Below are 18,507 nucleotides of genomic sequence, written 5' to 3' on the forward strand. Positions count from 1 at the left end.
CAAATGAGAAACAAGAACCTTTTTCTTATTCCCCACCCCCCCCCCCCCCCCCTGGAACAAATATTATAGGTTAATTATATAACCTATTAACATGTTTTATAGCTAGAACATATTAAGTACTTTAGGTAGCCATCTAGTATGAGAAATGATGACTCATATACCCAAACTTACAATAATACATGATCAATAAATAGACCAGTTCCATGATGAACGGACACCAGATCAACAGACCAGTTCCACTGAAGTGGTATGGTAAAGATTTCTTCTCTATGATAATGGTTTGTAATGACTACTGGCTGCCCTTTAATGTATGTCCTTGCTTGCTCACATGCTAAGTTGTATGGATAAGACAGCCTCCCTCCCTTTATATCTCCCTCCATCCCTTTCAAGGGGGACCAGCTAAATGATAGTTAGGAAACAAATGGACCCTTGTGGGGTCTGTAACTCAGATAAATGGAACCCATTTTGTACAAATGGAACCCATTTGTACACTCTCAGATGGTTCTTTTTGTTGTGTCTTTCGCCCCCACACCCCTCGATCCTCCCCCATGCTCACCTCCCTCCCACATATTTATAGAGCACTCATTCTTGAGATGAGGGACAAAAGTGGAAAAAACATGTCCCACACATAAGAGCCTTATTTATGTTAAAAATAAATTAATTCATAAAAATAAAAGCACTTCAAAGTTAAATGTAATACAGTTGTGTATTATTATGCCATTAATTTCATTATAATTGTTTTCATATGCCATCTGAATTAGTTAAAAGCAGGCACTGTACCCAAAAAGGCCTGTATTTCGCCTGTCCCCAGCAAATGGTCACAATTTCAAACTGCCAAAAAAGTGTCTAATACTGTCACAATCACATAAATATACATACTAAATGAAAGTAGATACTAGCACTGGAGTTCAATAGGTTGAACAATTTTGTAATTACAAACACTATATATATATATATATATATTACAGGGAGACAATCTTACCACAACATGCAGCCTACTCAATCGGTTAAGACATCAATGTATTGTTTTATTCTCATTCTGTTCTCATTGGATATCAGATGTCAAACCTATGCGTCTTCATGATCCTTTTATGTGCTTATTTGAATCTGCAGGAATCACATGGACTATAAAAAATAATGTGTTTTGTCTTTTAGGTATTTTAATTCAGGTAATAATAGAAATATTCTGAAATATATAACATAATATATATAATCTGGTGAACATCTAGTACAAGTGCCTAATGAAATATATCGATTATCTAAACAAACATTAAAGTCCATAGACTTGACTGACTTGTCTGCCATATGGCGCAATCTTCAAAAGTACAAGCTCACAGCATGTGAGCTTTCCATTTTCTTTAGCTATTTAATGTAAAACAAAGTGGTTAATGAAATATATCATATAGCATATATATGGTGTCATGTTCCTGAACCAAGTTTAAAAAATTCACCTCTGAATGTTAAATGGGGTTTTGGAAAAATAATCAGATTCCATGTGACTTGTATGTGACCTGTCTGCATTTAGACTTATTTAAACAAATCAGATTCCAATCTGGATGTGGCACAGATAGATCTGATTCAGGCTAGATTTGGCTGTCAGTGTAAATGGTGCCTAAGGGAAATGTGTTCTGCACTGACCGTGACCGAAGACGTGGTAGATGGAGAGACATAAGCCTAGCAGAAAATGACTTTCGCCTATTTGTAGGTTATCAAACCATGTATTTATATCGGTAAATAATCATGTCGATGCTAAATCAACATTAACTTAATTAATTAATTGTACAGCTGCTATTTAAAAAAATGTTTTTTGAATTCGGACTCGGGAGTTCTACAGAAGCCTATGGTAAGTGAATGGGAAGTCCCTGGCAGTCAAAATGACACAAGCGATCTTTATAATCTTAATACTTGGTCACAAACCAACTATTTTACAAGAACAATATTGATGTAACTAGAGATTAGACAAATTAGCTATATTTTATATACACAGAATAATAAGTAATGAGCAAAAGTCCTGATGCGACATTTCCTGGTTTTAATGCGGTCGGCCCCTCAGCGCTCTCCGCTCTGAAGCAGAGCTCAGAGCTGCCTGAAACTTTCTGGAGTGGGCGGAGCCTAGTGCACGTTCATGTGTTTGGGGCCAGACCTTACCAAACTGCAATACCTTCTTTCGGCCACTATGTCCATTTCGCCTCAAGATTTCCTCTGGGTGCCTTCTCTATAAATATATATACTCTAAGGTCCTAGCGCATCTTCAATGATATCAGGCGAGAGAATAATATTTCCTTTTTTATTTTTGAGTGAGGCTCTAAGGCCACCGTACGCTCGGCTCTTCGTACCGTGCGCGGTCCCGTTTACTTCCCGTTTACCGCTGCAGAAAGAACGCCTCCGTGGTTTTTATCTGATGGATATATACTAAGCGCTTCATTTCTCTCTACATGTTTTTTTGTGGCTTTCGCCTTTATTTTATATTTTTTATGAAGGGACAGACAGGAAATGAGGAGAGAGATGTGGGGGGAAAACACGAAGTAAAGTTCAGAGTAAAAGCTGTTTTCCCGTCACCCCAGAGCCCTTATTTTGAAGGAATCCCGGGACTGATCGTGTCAAGCCAGCCAGCATTATATTACATTAAAAATGAATTATGAGTAAATCAAACATATTTTGTTCGGCTTTGCTGTGACAATCCTTCCCTCTGTGCTTTCTGTCTTTCAGACATTCAACTTTGATGTGCGCCAGCTCAACTGGCCAGAGTATATTGAGAACTACTGTCTCGGTACCAAGAAGTACGTACTGAATGAAGACATGTCAGACATCCCCGCTGCCCGGCAGCATCTGAGGAAGTAAGTACCAAAAGAATGGAACGACTAGCACACCAACAGATAATGTCTGTAGGGGTGCCCAAAAGGTATAGCCTATCGTGATCTACCAGTAGATCACAAAGGCGGTAGAACACATGACATGCCTCTTAAAAAGAAATTATTAAAATGTGTATAAACAAAAATCCCAAAACCTCTCCCCTTTTTGGCATCTGCTATTTAAATTAAGGTGAGTAAGTCAAAAAGGGTGTGCCAACGTCCGTACCAAAGTATTTCAGTATTTTAGCCGTGACGTAAGCTCCCCCTCCAGAGATACTTCTGGGTCCTACCGTTTTGTGTCTCTTTTGTGTCCCCATAGTTATACTGTGTCCCTCCGTCGGAGCGGTGTTTGAACCGATCTGAGACTAAAACAAACCACTAAAGTTTCATTTTACCGCTTTCCTTGCAACAACAAAGCTACTGCTCTCCCAAATCTGGCTGTCTGCCCCACACTGAATACTATCGCCATTTTATTTCATTGTGTCAACTAAATCCTCCATTAGAGATCCTCCATTAGAATGCAAACTAGACTCAACGTACACATTCTAAATATGCCCCCGAAATATTGTACTGAGAGAATTGACTGTTACCACCTTCAATAATAATGATAATAATAGTCTTTATTGTCTCCACATCATATATTTTCTTTGTCATGGACACTTGTACAGTTACATTAATAATTCTGCTCGAGTTGAAAGCATTAAGACTCATTTAACCCTCAATGGCTTCCATTCTGAAAAATAACGTTATTGTAAAAAGATTCACGCGTTGAGACTTTGCTATTTTACAATGAGAAGCGGACAGGCGCTGGTGGCTCTAGGACCCGGAAGTAACCTAGCACTACAAAATGACGTCTGACTATAATACTGAATATAAAAATGTGTATGGCAAAGAACCAGAACACCAACTTCCATTCAGAATGTGCGGAATAGTTTTTTTGGGGCGGGTAGATCTTGTTAAGCTGGTAATTAAAAAATGTGAACATGTAATCCGGTCTAGACCGGATGGTAAAAAAACAAATATTCCCGGCATTGCTTTGTTTTGGTACCCCGTTTAGTTTTTAGTCTTGCCAGTCACTAGTACTCGCTACGAGTTGGAAGGAAAGATGGATATACCAAACAAACTATTCCAAGAAGCACTTGAAGAAACTTCAACGCCACATCAAGGCTTTTATTGGGTAGGCCCTAAAATGATTGATCACTGGGAATTATTTAGGGTAATCCCGTTTTGATTTGGAGGGTTTGGAGGTTCCGGCCTGACGACTACAAACCAGACTACAACATGAAATGGGTATGCCTCCCAGGCTAGTAGGGGGGGGGGGCATGACTGTAGCTGGCTGCTTGACTTCCTTGTTAACATGTGAGGACGGAGGAGCATGGCTCGCGGACGGAAATGGGCCGTCTCGCGGACCAAAAGGGGCCGCTCTTTTTTTTTATGACTATTCGATTCAAAATCGATTCCCGTGCGTATCGATTGAACGTTGATTAATCCATTTTTTTGGGTCAGCCCTACAGGCTAGGCAGTGGTATAATATGTCTCCTGTCTCCCGCTTCCCACCGTTTAGTTTTTTTTTACCTGCCTTCCTCCCTCCCTCTTTCCCAGGCTGAGGAACATCCGCTATACCTTCAACACGCTGCTGTTGGTTTTCATCTGGAGGGTGTTCATCGCCCGCTCCCAGATGGCCAGAAACATCTGGTACTTTGTGGTCAGCCTCTGCTTCAAGTTTCTCTCCTACTTCCGGGCGTCTAGCACCTTGACCTAACTAACTGACCGACCCACCCACCTCAGCCTTGGGCAGCACATGATGACCCTCCTGAACGAACAGTTTGGATTATTTTAGTCTGGGAAGGTCATTATTAGATCACGGCTGTGGTGGAGCGAAGATTGGATTTAAGGAGCTCGGCAGAGAGAACATCTACTAGCCGTGAAGTGCATTCAATTAATCCTCCTTCCAGAATCTGCACTGTTAAAAGTCATCCAGCCCCATAAAGCAAAACGAATATGTTTTATACCTATGGTTTTCTTCTTAAAAATGACAGAGTATATATATGCAACAATACGCCTTTTGTGTACTCTATCAATATTTTTTCATCCTGGATCCGAACACATTGCCTTTAAAATGTGATGTTTTTGTTTGTTTTCTTTTTTTTGGCATACTTCAAATATGTCATCGCATAACTTAATTAAAGACTGTTTTAGTGTGTGTTTAATTGTAATTTGGAGATATCCAAAGTCCTGTTTTAATTATATCGGTGAACTGGACATCTTCATGCTTTGTTAAGGCTCATTTATGATAAACGTTAAATACTTGTACAGATACAGATGGACCATTTTCTCTCTACCCTGCTTAAATTGTTGTGCATTTTCTGAAAGCGTACGGATATACGGACAAAATTGAGCAGTAAAGTAACACCAGATATCGTGGGCGCAGTGCAGAATTTGTTCAGTTCAAGCAAGACATGACCTTGCGAAAAAAGAAGGGAGATGTTTTAAACATACTGTACATTCATATGTAATTCATTTTAGTTCTCACCAAGGGTCACAGAGCTTTGAGGATTGTACATTATTACAACCAGTGTTGGAAAGTAATTAAAGTAACTCACTACTTAAAGTAATATGATTACCTTTTTTCCAGTAACTAGTAATATAACTAACTAATTACATTACATTTTGAGTAATACTATTACCAATATTAACTAAATATGAACAAGTTACTTTTGGATAATAGAGTTAATAATATTACTAATATGTTAATATTAGTAATATTACTACTCTATTATCCAAAAGTAACGTGGTTACCCTTTTCCAGTAACTAGTAATATAACTAATTACTTTACATTTTGTGTAATAATATTAATATTAACATATTAGTAATATTATTAACTATTATCCAAAAGTAACTTGTTCATATTTCCATGAGCCTTGGTGGTACTGTGGGCTCAGTGTTTATTAACACAGGGATCACGACATTCCTGACTTTTCTTTTCATTGTTTAATTTGCTGTTTTTGAAAAAATCAGTCACATGGGGTTCTCAGTGCGTCTAGGAAATTGAGGCGCTTGAGTCTATGAGGGACAATGGCCGTGCCCCAGTTCCCCGCTGCTGTTATTGCCGGGACTGTGGAATATGTTTGCACACTATTACAAACTATTGGAATATATTCAGGCGGACTTTCGTGAAACATTAGCGCCCGGGTGATTCTTCAAAGGTTAGCGAAATACTCAGCAGTGAAGCTTATTTCACGATTTAAATTCTACGCAGTCAGTGTGTTAATGGTAGACTGGGTTGGGATGGAGTTGCTTTGCAGGCTGCTGATCCGTCTGGATCTAGACTCTATAGGGGATACAGAAACGATGCGCACTCGTCTGTATGTCTGATTTATCGGATGCGGAACGGGTGAGCCTTAAACCGTCTCGGAAACAAACTGGCTAGTGTGAGACTTTTGGGGACAAAAGATGCAATGACTGGGGGGGCGAGGGGGAAAATATTACCGTAATACGTAACTAATACTAACTTTTGGCAGGGAGTAATAATGTAAAGTAATAATATTACTTTTTAGTAATAAGTAACTAGTAATTGTAAAAAAAAAAAAAAAGGTATTATATTACCCTTTTTTGAGTAACTTGTCCAACACTGATTACAACCTCCTCCCATCTTATGAAATTGAAGCTCGGCACACGGAAGAACAAAATGACCTGCAGTGCCCATTTATGGCCCTGCAGATATTGCCATTTCACCTGCGGACTGCAGAAGAAATTACATTAAAGGGAATAAGGTTTTGTCCGGACTTTTCAGTAATTTTTTTATTTGAAAAATGAATGATAAAGTATGGTTCTAGGGCTTGCTTATAGTGGTTCTGCCAGTGGCTTCAAAACTAGATCTGTAGAAAGCAATGGGTCCACTTCATCCATATTCTTTTACAGTCGATGTGTCGGATGTTAGAAAACGTTTGACAGTGAACTGCCCGTATCCCTGCCAACGCAAATTACGTATTTATTTTCGTATGTACAGTTAAGGGAGCATAGATTGGCCTTACACAGCACATGTAAGATGATACCCTAAATGCATGGTTCTGATTTGAGGCCAGTCCAGAGATCATTGAGAGAGTCCTTGTTATTATTTCAGTAGCGCTATCTTACTAGAAATATCTGACCATGCTTCACCATCCTTGTCGAGCGCCTGTCAACAAATTATATTATGTTTTTGAACACCTTTGTTTTAATGCTCATGCACTTCTTGCCTGTTTATACAAATGTTTGTACTGAGACTAAGTTTACTACTTTTTCATCTTTATTAAGTAATAAAGGCTAGGCTAGTCTGACATACACGGAGAACCTCGGCAGTGTATTATACATACAGAGTTTCGAAGTAACTATTGTAAATATTTGAACTTATATATTATTCTTATAGACTACCAAAAAGGAAAGGAGAATAAGGGAAATTTAAAATGAAAAAAAGATTGTATTTGACAGTTGACTTTGTTTGGTGAGAGTGTTGATTGTACCACAGAGCTTCCCACTGAATCTACCTATAGAGCGTCGCAGTCCCGCCCCCTTCGAGGGCACCGGAAGAGAATCTCCTATATTTTTTTTCCCATAGACGTTTCAGAAAGTATTCATTTAAAGACCTGTTTTTCTTCTTTCTAATTATTTGTTCCCCCCCATTTATTGTCATGATTTGTCAGGAGCAAAGTTTGCTTTGTCCGAGGCTTAAAGGTCTTTAAATGAATACTTTCTGCAACGTGTCTGGGACAATAAATGGTATGCTCTTCTGGAGCCCTTGTCGTTCTGAAATGGGACGGGACTGCAACGCTCTTATTTATACTAAACCGAACTCTGTGTTCCGAGCCTTGGTTATGAAAGTATACTGTAGTGTAGATGCATACAATAAAGAGACTTCACGTGAATTTAAGGGCAGAAAGGGACAAACCTGATTCAATGTGCATTATTATGCAAAGCCTGTACCTTTGGTTTCGCCCTTGTGACTCCTCCTGATCTCAGAATGGGGCAAAGTCCCCTATATATGGTTTAATCTCATTCTACTTTATATCATATTTGCAAAATGTTTGACCACCTTTTCCCCCAGCTCTGACGACACTAAATTCTGAAGTGTCTGCTTGACAAAACTGAAATAAACTCAAATGGAGCAATTGTGTTGTTGTGAATTGAAATGTATATTGCCTGCTGTCTCACACTGTAGACTAGACATCATTGAAGTTTATATTCAGACCCATGCGTCCCTTGATTGATTGACAGATTGTTACGCTCCCTTTCTAAAAAAATGAAATAAATTTGCTTTCTGTCTGTGACTCATTGAACTGCATGAGATACATGTGGGTGTCCCCTGTGCTCATGCTGGGAAAGACGTGAAACAGCTGAGGTGCATCCAATTAGCTGTGTAGCACCATAGTGGTGGGAAAAGGTGAAATTGTTCACAAATTAATCGATTAACTATTAACATCCCTAGTTCATTAAGGTTTTTCTCACTGTGCTCAAATATTGTGATAAAACATGCATACTGGTCTACCTGTTTTTTGGACTGCAGAGAAAACGGATTCTACAAATGTCTCCTAAATCCTGACAGTTTTCTATGTGTCAGTAGTTCTCAAAACTATCTCCATTTGGGTGCGGACCCCCATCTGAGGGACCCTGCCAGAACCTAATAAAATTTTGAGTTAAAAAATGTTCACTGAAAATAATATAATTTTCAAAGAATTGCGCCACATTTTCCTGTTTTTCCCCCAAATAATAGCAGATCTACAAGCTACGAGCTTGTAGATCTGCTATTTTTCAATAGCTAAAGTATAACATAATGCAACATTAAAACACCAAAAGGGGTTTCCGCCCTGCATGGGTTTAATGTCTGTGTGACAGTATAAGGCCGTGCAGAGTGCATTTCTGAGACATGGCACACTGACTATGCAGTATACTATAATGTAACGTATATATATATATAGATATATATAGGCTAGAATGGGGTTGGTAGGTTTAAGTATGTAGGACTAGTAGCATGCCAAAGTTTGTGCTATTGCCAAACTTATAGCCCATCGTTTTTTTGATATTTTGAAAAAAAAATTACCTTGTTTTTCATCATTTTTGACTATGGGCTATAACCCATACCGTACGGCATACTATAGCACGCCGTTTTTCATCATTTTTGAGGATTTGAAAAAAATGAAGAAAAAAAAAAACATGGGTTATAGCCCATCGTATTTTGAATTTTTGAAAATAAATGTTAACCTCGTTTTTCATCATTTTTGACCATGGGCTATAGCCCCTACCGTACGGCATACTATAGCACGCCGTTTTTCATCATTTTTGAGGATTTGAAAAAAATTAAAAAACATGGGTTATAGTCCATCGTTTTATTTTTTTATTTTTTTAACCTTGTTTTTCATCATTTTTGACCATGGGCTATAGCCCCTATCGTACGGCATACTATAGCACGCCGTTTTTCATCATTTTTGAAAAAAAAAATATGGACAAAGCGTTCGCCGGGTCTAACATGGACGTAAAATGAAGCCTGTTATTCCTGCACTGTAAGTCGCCATCTTTCTAGATCCGTTTGGTACCAGCTGGCCATTGGCTGGCTCCGTTTTGGACCAGCTGGCCATTGGCTGCCCAGACAACGAGGCGGGACTTCCCCCATTCTTCTCCGTTGGTTTTTATTTTGACTCGAGTGGGAGGGGAATCCCGATCATAGACTGTAACGGTAGCCACGCCCCTCAGAACATACGCGATGTTTTTTTTTCTTTATGGTCATTTTTTTAATTAATGGGACCATAATTTTCCAAAAAGAATATTATGACATTAGAAATGAGACTTTAAACTAGTGACTGGAAGAAGAAAGTATTCATGACCATGTTTATTAAGGTAATACAGTCTAGGTGAAGTTGGGCCAAAATACATGGGCCTCTATGGAGCTATGGGGCTTTTTGGGTCCAGTCCAGCGCCACAACAGGCCATTATTATGAACTACCGATTTCAAATGAGGCTTCACGAAATATCTGGCTGACTGCCCCCCTGGTTATAGCCCATCGTTTTTTGATATTTTGGAAAAAGAAATTACCTTGTTTTTCATCATTTTTGACTATGGGCTATAACCCATACCGTACGGCATACTATAGCACGCTGTTTTTCATCATTTTTGAGGATTTGAAAAAAATGAAAAAAAAAACAAACATGGGTTATAGCCCATCGTTTTTTGAAAATGTAAAAAAAATGTTAACCTCGTTTTTCATCATTTTCGACCATGGGCTATAGCCCCTACCGTACGGCATACTATAGCACACTGTTTTTCATCATTTTTGAGGATTTGAAAAAAAAAAAAAAAAAAAAAAACATGGGTTATAGCCCATCGTTTTTTAAATTTAGATTTTTTTTTTAACCTTGTTTTTCATCATTTTTGACCATGGGCTATAGCCCCTACCGTACGGCATACTATAGCACGCCGTGTTTCATCATTTTTGAGGATTTGGAAAAAATGAAAAAACATGGGTTATAGTCCATCGTTTTTTTTTTTTTTTTTTTTTTTTTTAACCTTGTTTTTCATCATTTTTGACCATGGGCTATAGCCCCTATCGTACGGCATACTATAGCACGCCGTTTTTCATAATTTTTGAAAAAACAAAAACAAAAAAAACATGGGTTATAGCCCATCGTTTTTTGAAATTTTGAAAAAAAATGTTAACCTCGTTTTTCATCATTTTTGACTATAAATGGTAAATGGTGCATTTATATAGCGCCTTTATCAGAGATTTATTTACAGAGATTGTGCATTACATTCACCCATTCATATGGCAGCGGAAACCATGCAAGGCACCAACTAGCACATCGGGAGCAATTAGGGGTTCAGTGTCTTGCTCAAGGACACTTCGACAGTAACTCTGGGGGAGCCCGGGTTCGAACTGGCAACCTTACGGTTACCATCCAGGCACTCTACCCCTGAACCACCGCCTCCGCCGCCGACTATGGGCTATAGCCCCTATCGTACGGCATACTATAGCACGCCGTTTTTCATCATTTTTGAGGATTTGAAAAAAATGGAAAAAAAAACAAAAAACATGGGTTATAGCCCATCGTTTTTTGAATTTTCTTTTTTTTTTAACCTTGTTTTTCATCATTTTTGACCATGGGCTATAGCCCCTACCGTACGGCATACTATAGCATGCCATTTTTCATCATTTTTGAGGATTTTAAAAAAATGAAAAAAATAAATAAATATGGGTTATAGTCCATCGTTTTTTTAATTTTAGAATTGTTTTTTTTACCTTGTTTTTCATCATTTTTGACCATGGGCTATAGCCCCTATCGTACGGCATACTATAGCACGCCGTTTTTCATCATTTTTGAGGATTTGAAAAATTAAATAAAAAAGATAAAATATGGCCCATCGTTTTTTGAAATTTAGATTTTTTTTTAACCTTGTTTTTCATCATTTTTGACTATTGGCTATAGCCCATACCGTACGGCATACTATAGCACGCCGTTTTTCATCATTTTTGAGGATTTGAAAAAATTAAAAAAAAAAAAAAAAAAACATGGGTTATAGCCCATCGTTTTTTAGATTTTTAGATTTTCTTTTTTATCCTCGTTTTTCATCATTTTTGACCATCCCACTGAGCAATAGCCGGCTATTAGACGTGCGTCTAAAAATGGGATAAAAAACGTATAAAAATAGACGTCTAAAAAACGTCTAAAAATAGACGTCTAAAACACGTCTATTCTTAGACGTGTTTTAGACGTCTATTTTTAGACGTTTTTTATCCCATTTTTAGACGCACGTCTAATAGCCCATATCATACGGCATACTGTAGCACGCCGTTTTTCATAATTTCTTTAGGATTAAAAAAAATTAAAAAATTAAAAAAATGATGGGTTATAGCCCATCGTTTTTTGAATTTTTGAAAAAAAAAGAATCCTCGTTTTTCATAATTTTGGACCATGGGCTATAGCCCATATCGTACGGCATACTATAGCACGCCGTTTTTCATCATTTTTGAGGATTTGAAAGTAATGAAAAAAAAAAAGAAATGATGGGTTATAGCCCATGGGTTATAGCCCATCGTTTTTGATTTTTTTCTTCTTTTTTTTTTAATCCTCGTTTTTCATCATTTTTGACCATCCCACTGAGCAATAGCCGGCTATTAGACGTGCGTCTAAAAATGGGATAAAAAACGTATAAAAATAGACGTCTAAAAAACGTCTAAAAATTTTGACGTTTTTTATCCATATAATAGGTCCTCACTAATAATCATGAAAGAATGGCGCAATTTTTTCCTACTCTGTCTGTGTCTCATAGGAGGGCTGTGGGCAGTTCAGAAACCGTCTTCCAGTGACCTCATCGATGGGGAATACAAGCTAATAGAAAACTGCAGGCTTTCTAGTCCTGAAAAGTTGCAATGCAAAAATGGTAGCCATCGTTCTCACGATAATGACAATCTAAACATTTTTGTAAAATAAATCTTGTTTAAAAAAAAAATCTGCCTAATGATGATGTCACTGGAGGACGGTTTCTAAACTGCCCACAGCCCTCCTATGAGACACAGACTGAGTAGAAAATATTGCGCCATTCTTTCATGATTATTAGTGAGGACCTATTATATGAAGATAGGTTGAAAAGTGGTGAAGTGGTCCTTTAACAAAGTGCCGTACGGGAAAATAAAAAACTAAATCCACTGGCCACTAAAACACAGAAAAGCAAACAGCAAAAGAACACATAGTAAAAACACAACACAAACGGAGACACGTCACTCACTGAAAGATCCAAGACGCAGCAGCGTCAAACAGTGAGACAAAACATAAACCATAAGAGACACTCAACACTCTGTGAAAAGGTGGGTTTTGAGACAAGATTTAACCCATTCTGACCTGAGATCAGATTTCATACGAGGTTTCCACTGGACACACACTGCTCTGATTAAGAGTCGAGGGACGGGGGCCAGTTTGACGTGCGAGCACGTTCCATAGTGTGGGGGGCTATACAACGACGGAAAAGGACCCGGTCACCTCTGGTCTTTATAAGCCGGTCTTCTTTTTGACCGTAATATTTAACTGGCCCGCACAGCGCAGACTGAGCGCAGCTAGTGACCTTGGGGGGATTATACACCTCAATAAGTTCTGTCAGATGCTGGGGGTGCCAAACCATTCAGTGATGTAAAACCAAACAATACATTTTTTAAATCAATTATGAAGCCCACGCAGGGAGCCAGTGAAGTGACACCAAAATGGGTGTGATGTGGCGTTAAAACAAAATGTGATGTGAAAGCAATTGAGATCAGGGACTATGGCCCCCATTTATGCGTTGATAAATGAGGGCCTATATTTCCTTGTATATAGAATAATGCTTAACCCATTCTGACCTGAGATCAGATTCATACGAGGTTTCCACTGGACACACACTGGTCTGATTAACCCATTCTGACCTGAGATCAGATTCGTTCTTAGATTTTTCAAAAATAGCAGACCTACAAGCTCGTAGCGCGCCAATCTTTTTTTATTTTAATATAGCCTCCATGTTGTTTTTCATGATTTTCAACGATAAAACAATTAGAAAAATCATGAAAAAAACGACATTAGCGGCTATTATCACTCCATTCAACCACCTCATTTACTTTACTAATAGATAGACATACCAGTTGTAACCAAAACCCAACCTTTATTCATTGCAGCCAGCAACACCTTCCTGGATCTCAGCAAGGAAGCTCTTAGAAGGAAGTGAAGTGGTCACGTGACTGGGCTGCGACATGACACTTTCATGGACACTTTCATGGGAGCCAAACTCACACCGGTAGTGCAACGAATACATGGCAGTGAATGGAGCCGGCTGGACCAGCTCATAACAAACATTATTCATGAACGATTGCGAGCTTTGTCATATAATTGGTTCAGGAATATGAAAGAAGACATAAGTGATATCACACGTTTTTTCCGAGTGGTTGTTTTTCGACTTAATAACTATTTATTTTTATTGAGGTATTTATAGAAGAGCACATAGTACGTTTTCTGCCTGGGCTGCTCTCTGCTCTTTGAAAAAATAAATCACATTAAGTAGTATGCACATCAAAAAATAAGACAGCCTAAAATAACGCGTTATATATATTATTTTATTTTCCAGAAGCGATCACTTTACAAAAGGTCTCAGTCATTCATAAATAATGTTTGTTCATGAGCTGGTCACTGAGCTCTCATTGACTCCAATGCATTCTGCCGAACTTCCGGGTGTAGTTTGGCTCCCATGAAAGTGTCCATGAAGTGTCATGTCGCAGCCCAGTCACGTGACCACTTCACTTCCTTCTAAGAGCTTCCTTGGATCTCAGCCAACTCCCCCACACAGCTGTAATCCATTCACTCTGACGGACCAATGACGGACGGTCTAGGATAAGGTAGGCGGGGCTTATGATTTAAAATGGAGCCGCACATGGTCCATAGCAGAGTATTTGGAGCTGCAATAAGGTAAGGTTTGTTTGAGAACCGCATGCTGTTAGCCAACATTAACTCTGTTATTGTTTAAACGTTAGTGTTGTTAGAAGGACTGTTGGTTGTTTATTGTGACTCTAAAAGGACAACAATATGAGGAATGTGTTGGTACTTTTTGAGACACAAATAAATAAACAAACAGGTGGAAAGTAAATTACATCTACTGAAGTACTGTGGACAATATATTGTACTTGAATATTCTATTTGGACACTTTACTAGTTTTGAAGATTTGGATTATTTAAAATATATCCTTTTGGCTACATTGCAATTTGCCACTGGGCTACAAACACATTTTGGCCATTTGGAAGTAGCTGATCTACACTCTCACAATGCATTGTGATGCAATGCATTGTGAGATTGTAGATCTGATATTTTCAGATTTTTTCTTTCAAACATTTGAAATGGGACATTTCTGCGTAATGAGCTACATTTGGTCATTTTTTTAAGTGCATTTTGATGCCATACCCTTTTACTTTAGTACATATGGTAACACAAGTTGTAACTGTGTCTCAGACACATTCATAAGATTAAGCTAAACTAAATGTCTCTCTGCTGGATGGAAAACTCAAATGTACAAACGTACATACAAAAGTAGCAGATCTACAAGCCCATTTCTACCATACAGAGCAACTTGATTTCAACTTTAAAGGGCCACTTCACCCCTTTTGCAACCAGATCTTATTTTAATGATTTTTGAGAAACACTTCCCTGAGGTTTTTATGTGTTTTTAGATATTTTAGTATTTCAAAGTGTCCATGGACTCCATGATGTCATGGACACCGGGCTCACTTCCTTCCTGAACTACAATTCCCACAATGCTTTGGTCCACTGCTCCTCCTTGTGGATAGGGGGAGGGCTGTCTTACTGAGACAACATGTAGTCCAGGAAGGAAGTGAGCCCAGTGTCCATGACATCATGGACTCTTTGAAATACTAAAATATCTAAATGCATAAAAACCCCAGGAAAGTGTTTTTTGTCTCCCAAACATAAAAAGAAAATACTGGTTGCAAAAGAAAAATGCAAGAATTTCCTAAAATATGTTTTTTCTACAATGTATAAAATCTGGATAAAGTGTAATGTTGGTGTATGTTTGTGTCTTACAGGTTGATCATGTGACCTTGGCTGCAGTCATCAGGAGATGGCTGGTATTGGTAATAGAGTGTCTACTCGGCTGGGCTGAAACGAATAACGGTGTCAACGAACGCTCCCTGAGATTACGAGGCGTACGGTGCTCGGGACGTATTGTGCCATACAACCTACGCGGCTCTATTAATACCGGCCATCTTCAACCGAGCGACGGAAGCCCCCCCACGGTACGTACCTGGATTACATGTGGCTGTAGTAGAAACTAGGGCTGTGTCACCATTACATCATGTTAAGTTGACTATTCATTGTCATACAAAGGATTGCGATTAACAATTGTGTTTGCTGTTGAACGAAGTTTCCTTTTTAGCTTTTAGGCTTCATTAAAAGACTGGTTGCACAAGGCAGATCATAGCCCTAGAATGTGTGTAATAATGGTGACGCAGCCCTGTCAGTGACTGTTATGACTTCCAAAATGTCATCCTGTAGGCCGACAACTAATTTTCTTTTCCCCTGCCATTTCAGAAAGTGAAGCTGACTGGAGGTGTGGACTCTATGCTGTTGCCACTGCTGGGTGCTGTTAACATTGAAGGTTAGTTAACCGTCTGATTCCTGCTGCTTGTTTAAGTGGGCTACATGCTACCATACCGTAGGTTGTCTTTTGCGCCATGTATAGTTTCACTTCATTTGTGTGTGTGTATAATGCCAGTCCACATCACCGTTATGTGATGTTTGTGGAGGCATGTGATTTAATTATCGTTTAACATAATTTATGGGTAAAGTCTGTCCACATCACATATGTATGTTCTCTTGTGTCTCCTTTCTCTTCTCTATTCTTTGGTTTTAATAAAGTTATTTATTTTTTGTTGTCATAGTTTTTAATCGCATTTTGCTTTATTTTATTCTTCTTGCCTATCTATTGCCCTAGTTCTTCACTAGTGTTTTATGTGATGTGGAGGTATGTGATTTGTCTTGTGTCATTATGGTAGCATGTAGCCCCTTAACACTGTGTTTACAGCCTATGCTGTAGGTCTAACGGATGAAGCAAATGATGGCCGCTGTGTCATTTGCTTCCTTGGTTGGTGTGTGTTTTGTTTAGTGCTGATATTGAAGGTAAGTGAGCATAGTTTATTATCCTTGACTGTTGGGCAGAAACCTTGTATCTCTATAGTTCAACCTTTCGTAAATTAATTTCCTTACTTGGTCATGCTACAGTGTCACACACAAGTAGCAAATGGCCAATCTCATGAGGCAAAGATAATCCATTATTGAATATTTAACATGTAGTAGTCTGTTTTTCTAATGTATCAAACCAGTGAAGTATCAGCAAGAGCTTGTGACTAAATAATAACATTGGATCACAGTTGTTTTGGTCCATAAAAGTAACCGTTTTGGACGTACAAGGTTTCTACCCAACCTTCATCTTTTCTCTCTTCTTCTTTGCTTTAATAAAGTTATTTGTTTTTGGTCTCAGAGTTTTTAATCGCATTTTGCTTTATTGTATTGTAATTTGTTATTTCTTTCTTGCCTTTCTATGACACTAGTTCTTCACTAGTGTATGTGTGACTTGGGTCGTGTCTCGCGTACAATTTCTCATTTGGAGCTGTTTCATGTAATTTACCAGTAAAGCGTCAACACGTCAGTTCACATCAGATATGAACACAGGCCTGGTATGTGATGTGCATTTATGTGTTTTTTAAAGGTGATATTTCACAGCAATTGCGGATAGCTCGTCATTCACGTCTGTTGGCATTGCGCCATACGAATTGTGTTTATTGCTGTTCTGTTCATGTTGTGTACTAATGTTCATAGTATTGCTGAGAAATACTGGGGCGCAAAGAATGCTGCTACCTCGTATAATTTATGTCAATCGTAAATTGTACAGTCTTGCCCCATGTTTCCTACATGGGACAACTGGATAGAAAAATACTTGCGCCACGAAAACCTAAGGCCAACTGAAAATCTATTTTGTTCATGTTCATAAAGCCCTCGAAGTGCTTAAAGTGAAAAGTGCAGCAGCAAACATCTAGGTCATAAGACTATTGTTCGTGCTATATTATCAGATCTAATTTGTGAGTAAAGCTTCATTATGTAAGCCCACATCACCTATGAACACAGGCCCGGTATGTGATGTGTGTTTATGTCTTGTCTCATTTCACATTTGTGAGTAAGGCTTCATGTCATCCCACATCACATAATGAACAATAAGGTTAGGGTAGGGCTAGGTATGTGATGTTGGTTGATGTGATGCATGTCTTATAATGTGCAAGCTTCATCGCATCAGTTAACATCACATTATGTGGTGTGTATTGATGTGATTTATTTATGCTGCCATTTGCAGCTAAAACTTCATCCATGCCGGTCAGTAGGCGAGGCATTGACGATGGGCCTATGACCCAAACGTTTTCTGCTGCACTTTTCACTTTTAGCACTTTTCAGCACTTTATGAGCATGACCAAATAAGATATTCTTAGTTTATGTCTGAGGAGTTTTCCTTAAGGTATTTGTGGAGTGAGTCTTCCGGTTTTCAATTGTATAAAGACATAATCATGGATATCATAGTCATGATTCAAATTGAGTGTGTAGGCTATCTTTTTTTTTTTTTTATTCTCTTGCCGCTGGAGGCCGGCAAGAGTATGTTTTAAAAACGACTAATGACTGATTTGGACCTGTAAATTATAAAACTAAGGCACTGGTGTGGTACTCCTGGTTTACCAGAACGGGGTTCAACTCCCTGCGGTGCCCTCAATTTGTTGTATTTACATGGTTCATTTTCTGCTCATTGTGTTGCCTTTTCATAGATGATAACCCCCAGGTTCTTTAATGTGTTTGTACTCCCTACAGTTGGGTTACAAGTCTATTTAGGGACTAAGCCCGAAGGGACTCTTGGTCCCTTATTTTTCTCTTCTCCTTCCACCAAAAATGTCAGTTCTGGCTGAACTGTGCTGTCAGGTTTTCGTGAAATTTGGCAATAATTATGGTAGCCCTCTACTTTCTTTCTTTTGATGATTGGCCTGGCACCCCATCTGATCGGGACAACCTAGAGGGCAATGCCAAACGGTGAGGACGTGAAGCCCACAACCATTGGCTAATGG

At 38.6% G+C, this 18,507-nt stretch overlaps 1 protein-coding gene across 1 annotated transcript in view; it reads left to right on the forward strand.

The window, feature by feature from the left end:
- Window positions 1–5,155, forward strand: part of LOC310879704 (fatty acyl-CoA reductase 1) — a 61,427-nt gene extending 56,272 nt beyond the window's left edge. The window contains exons 11-12 of the mRNA XM_083794519.1: window positions 2,710–2,837; window positions 4,455–5,155. Coding sequence (XP_083650645.1) covers window positions 2,710–2,837; window positions 4,455–4,614 — 288 coding nt within the window. The 3' untranslated portion in view covers window positions 4,615–5,155. The remainder of the gene's footprint in view (window positions 1–2,709; window positions 2,838–4,454) is intronic.
- The last annotated feature ends 13,352 nt before the right edge of the window (window positions 5,156–18,507 follow it).

The sequence above is a fragment of the Protomyctophum parallelum genome (genome assembly GCF_964188405.1).
Source record: "Protomyctophum parallelum genome assembly, chromosome: 22".
Lineage (NCBI taxonomy): Eukaryota > Metazoa > Chordata > Actinopteri > Myctophiformes > Myctophidae > Protomyctophum > Protomyctophum parallelum.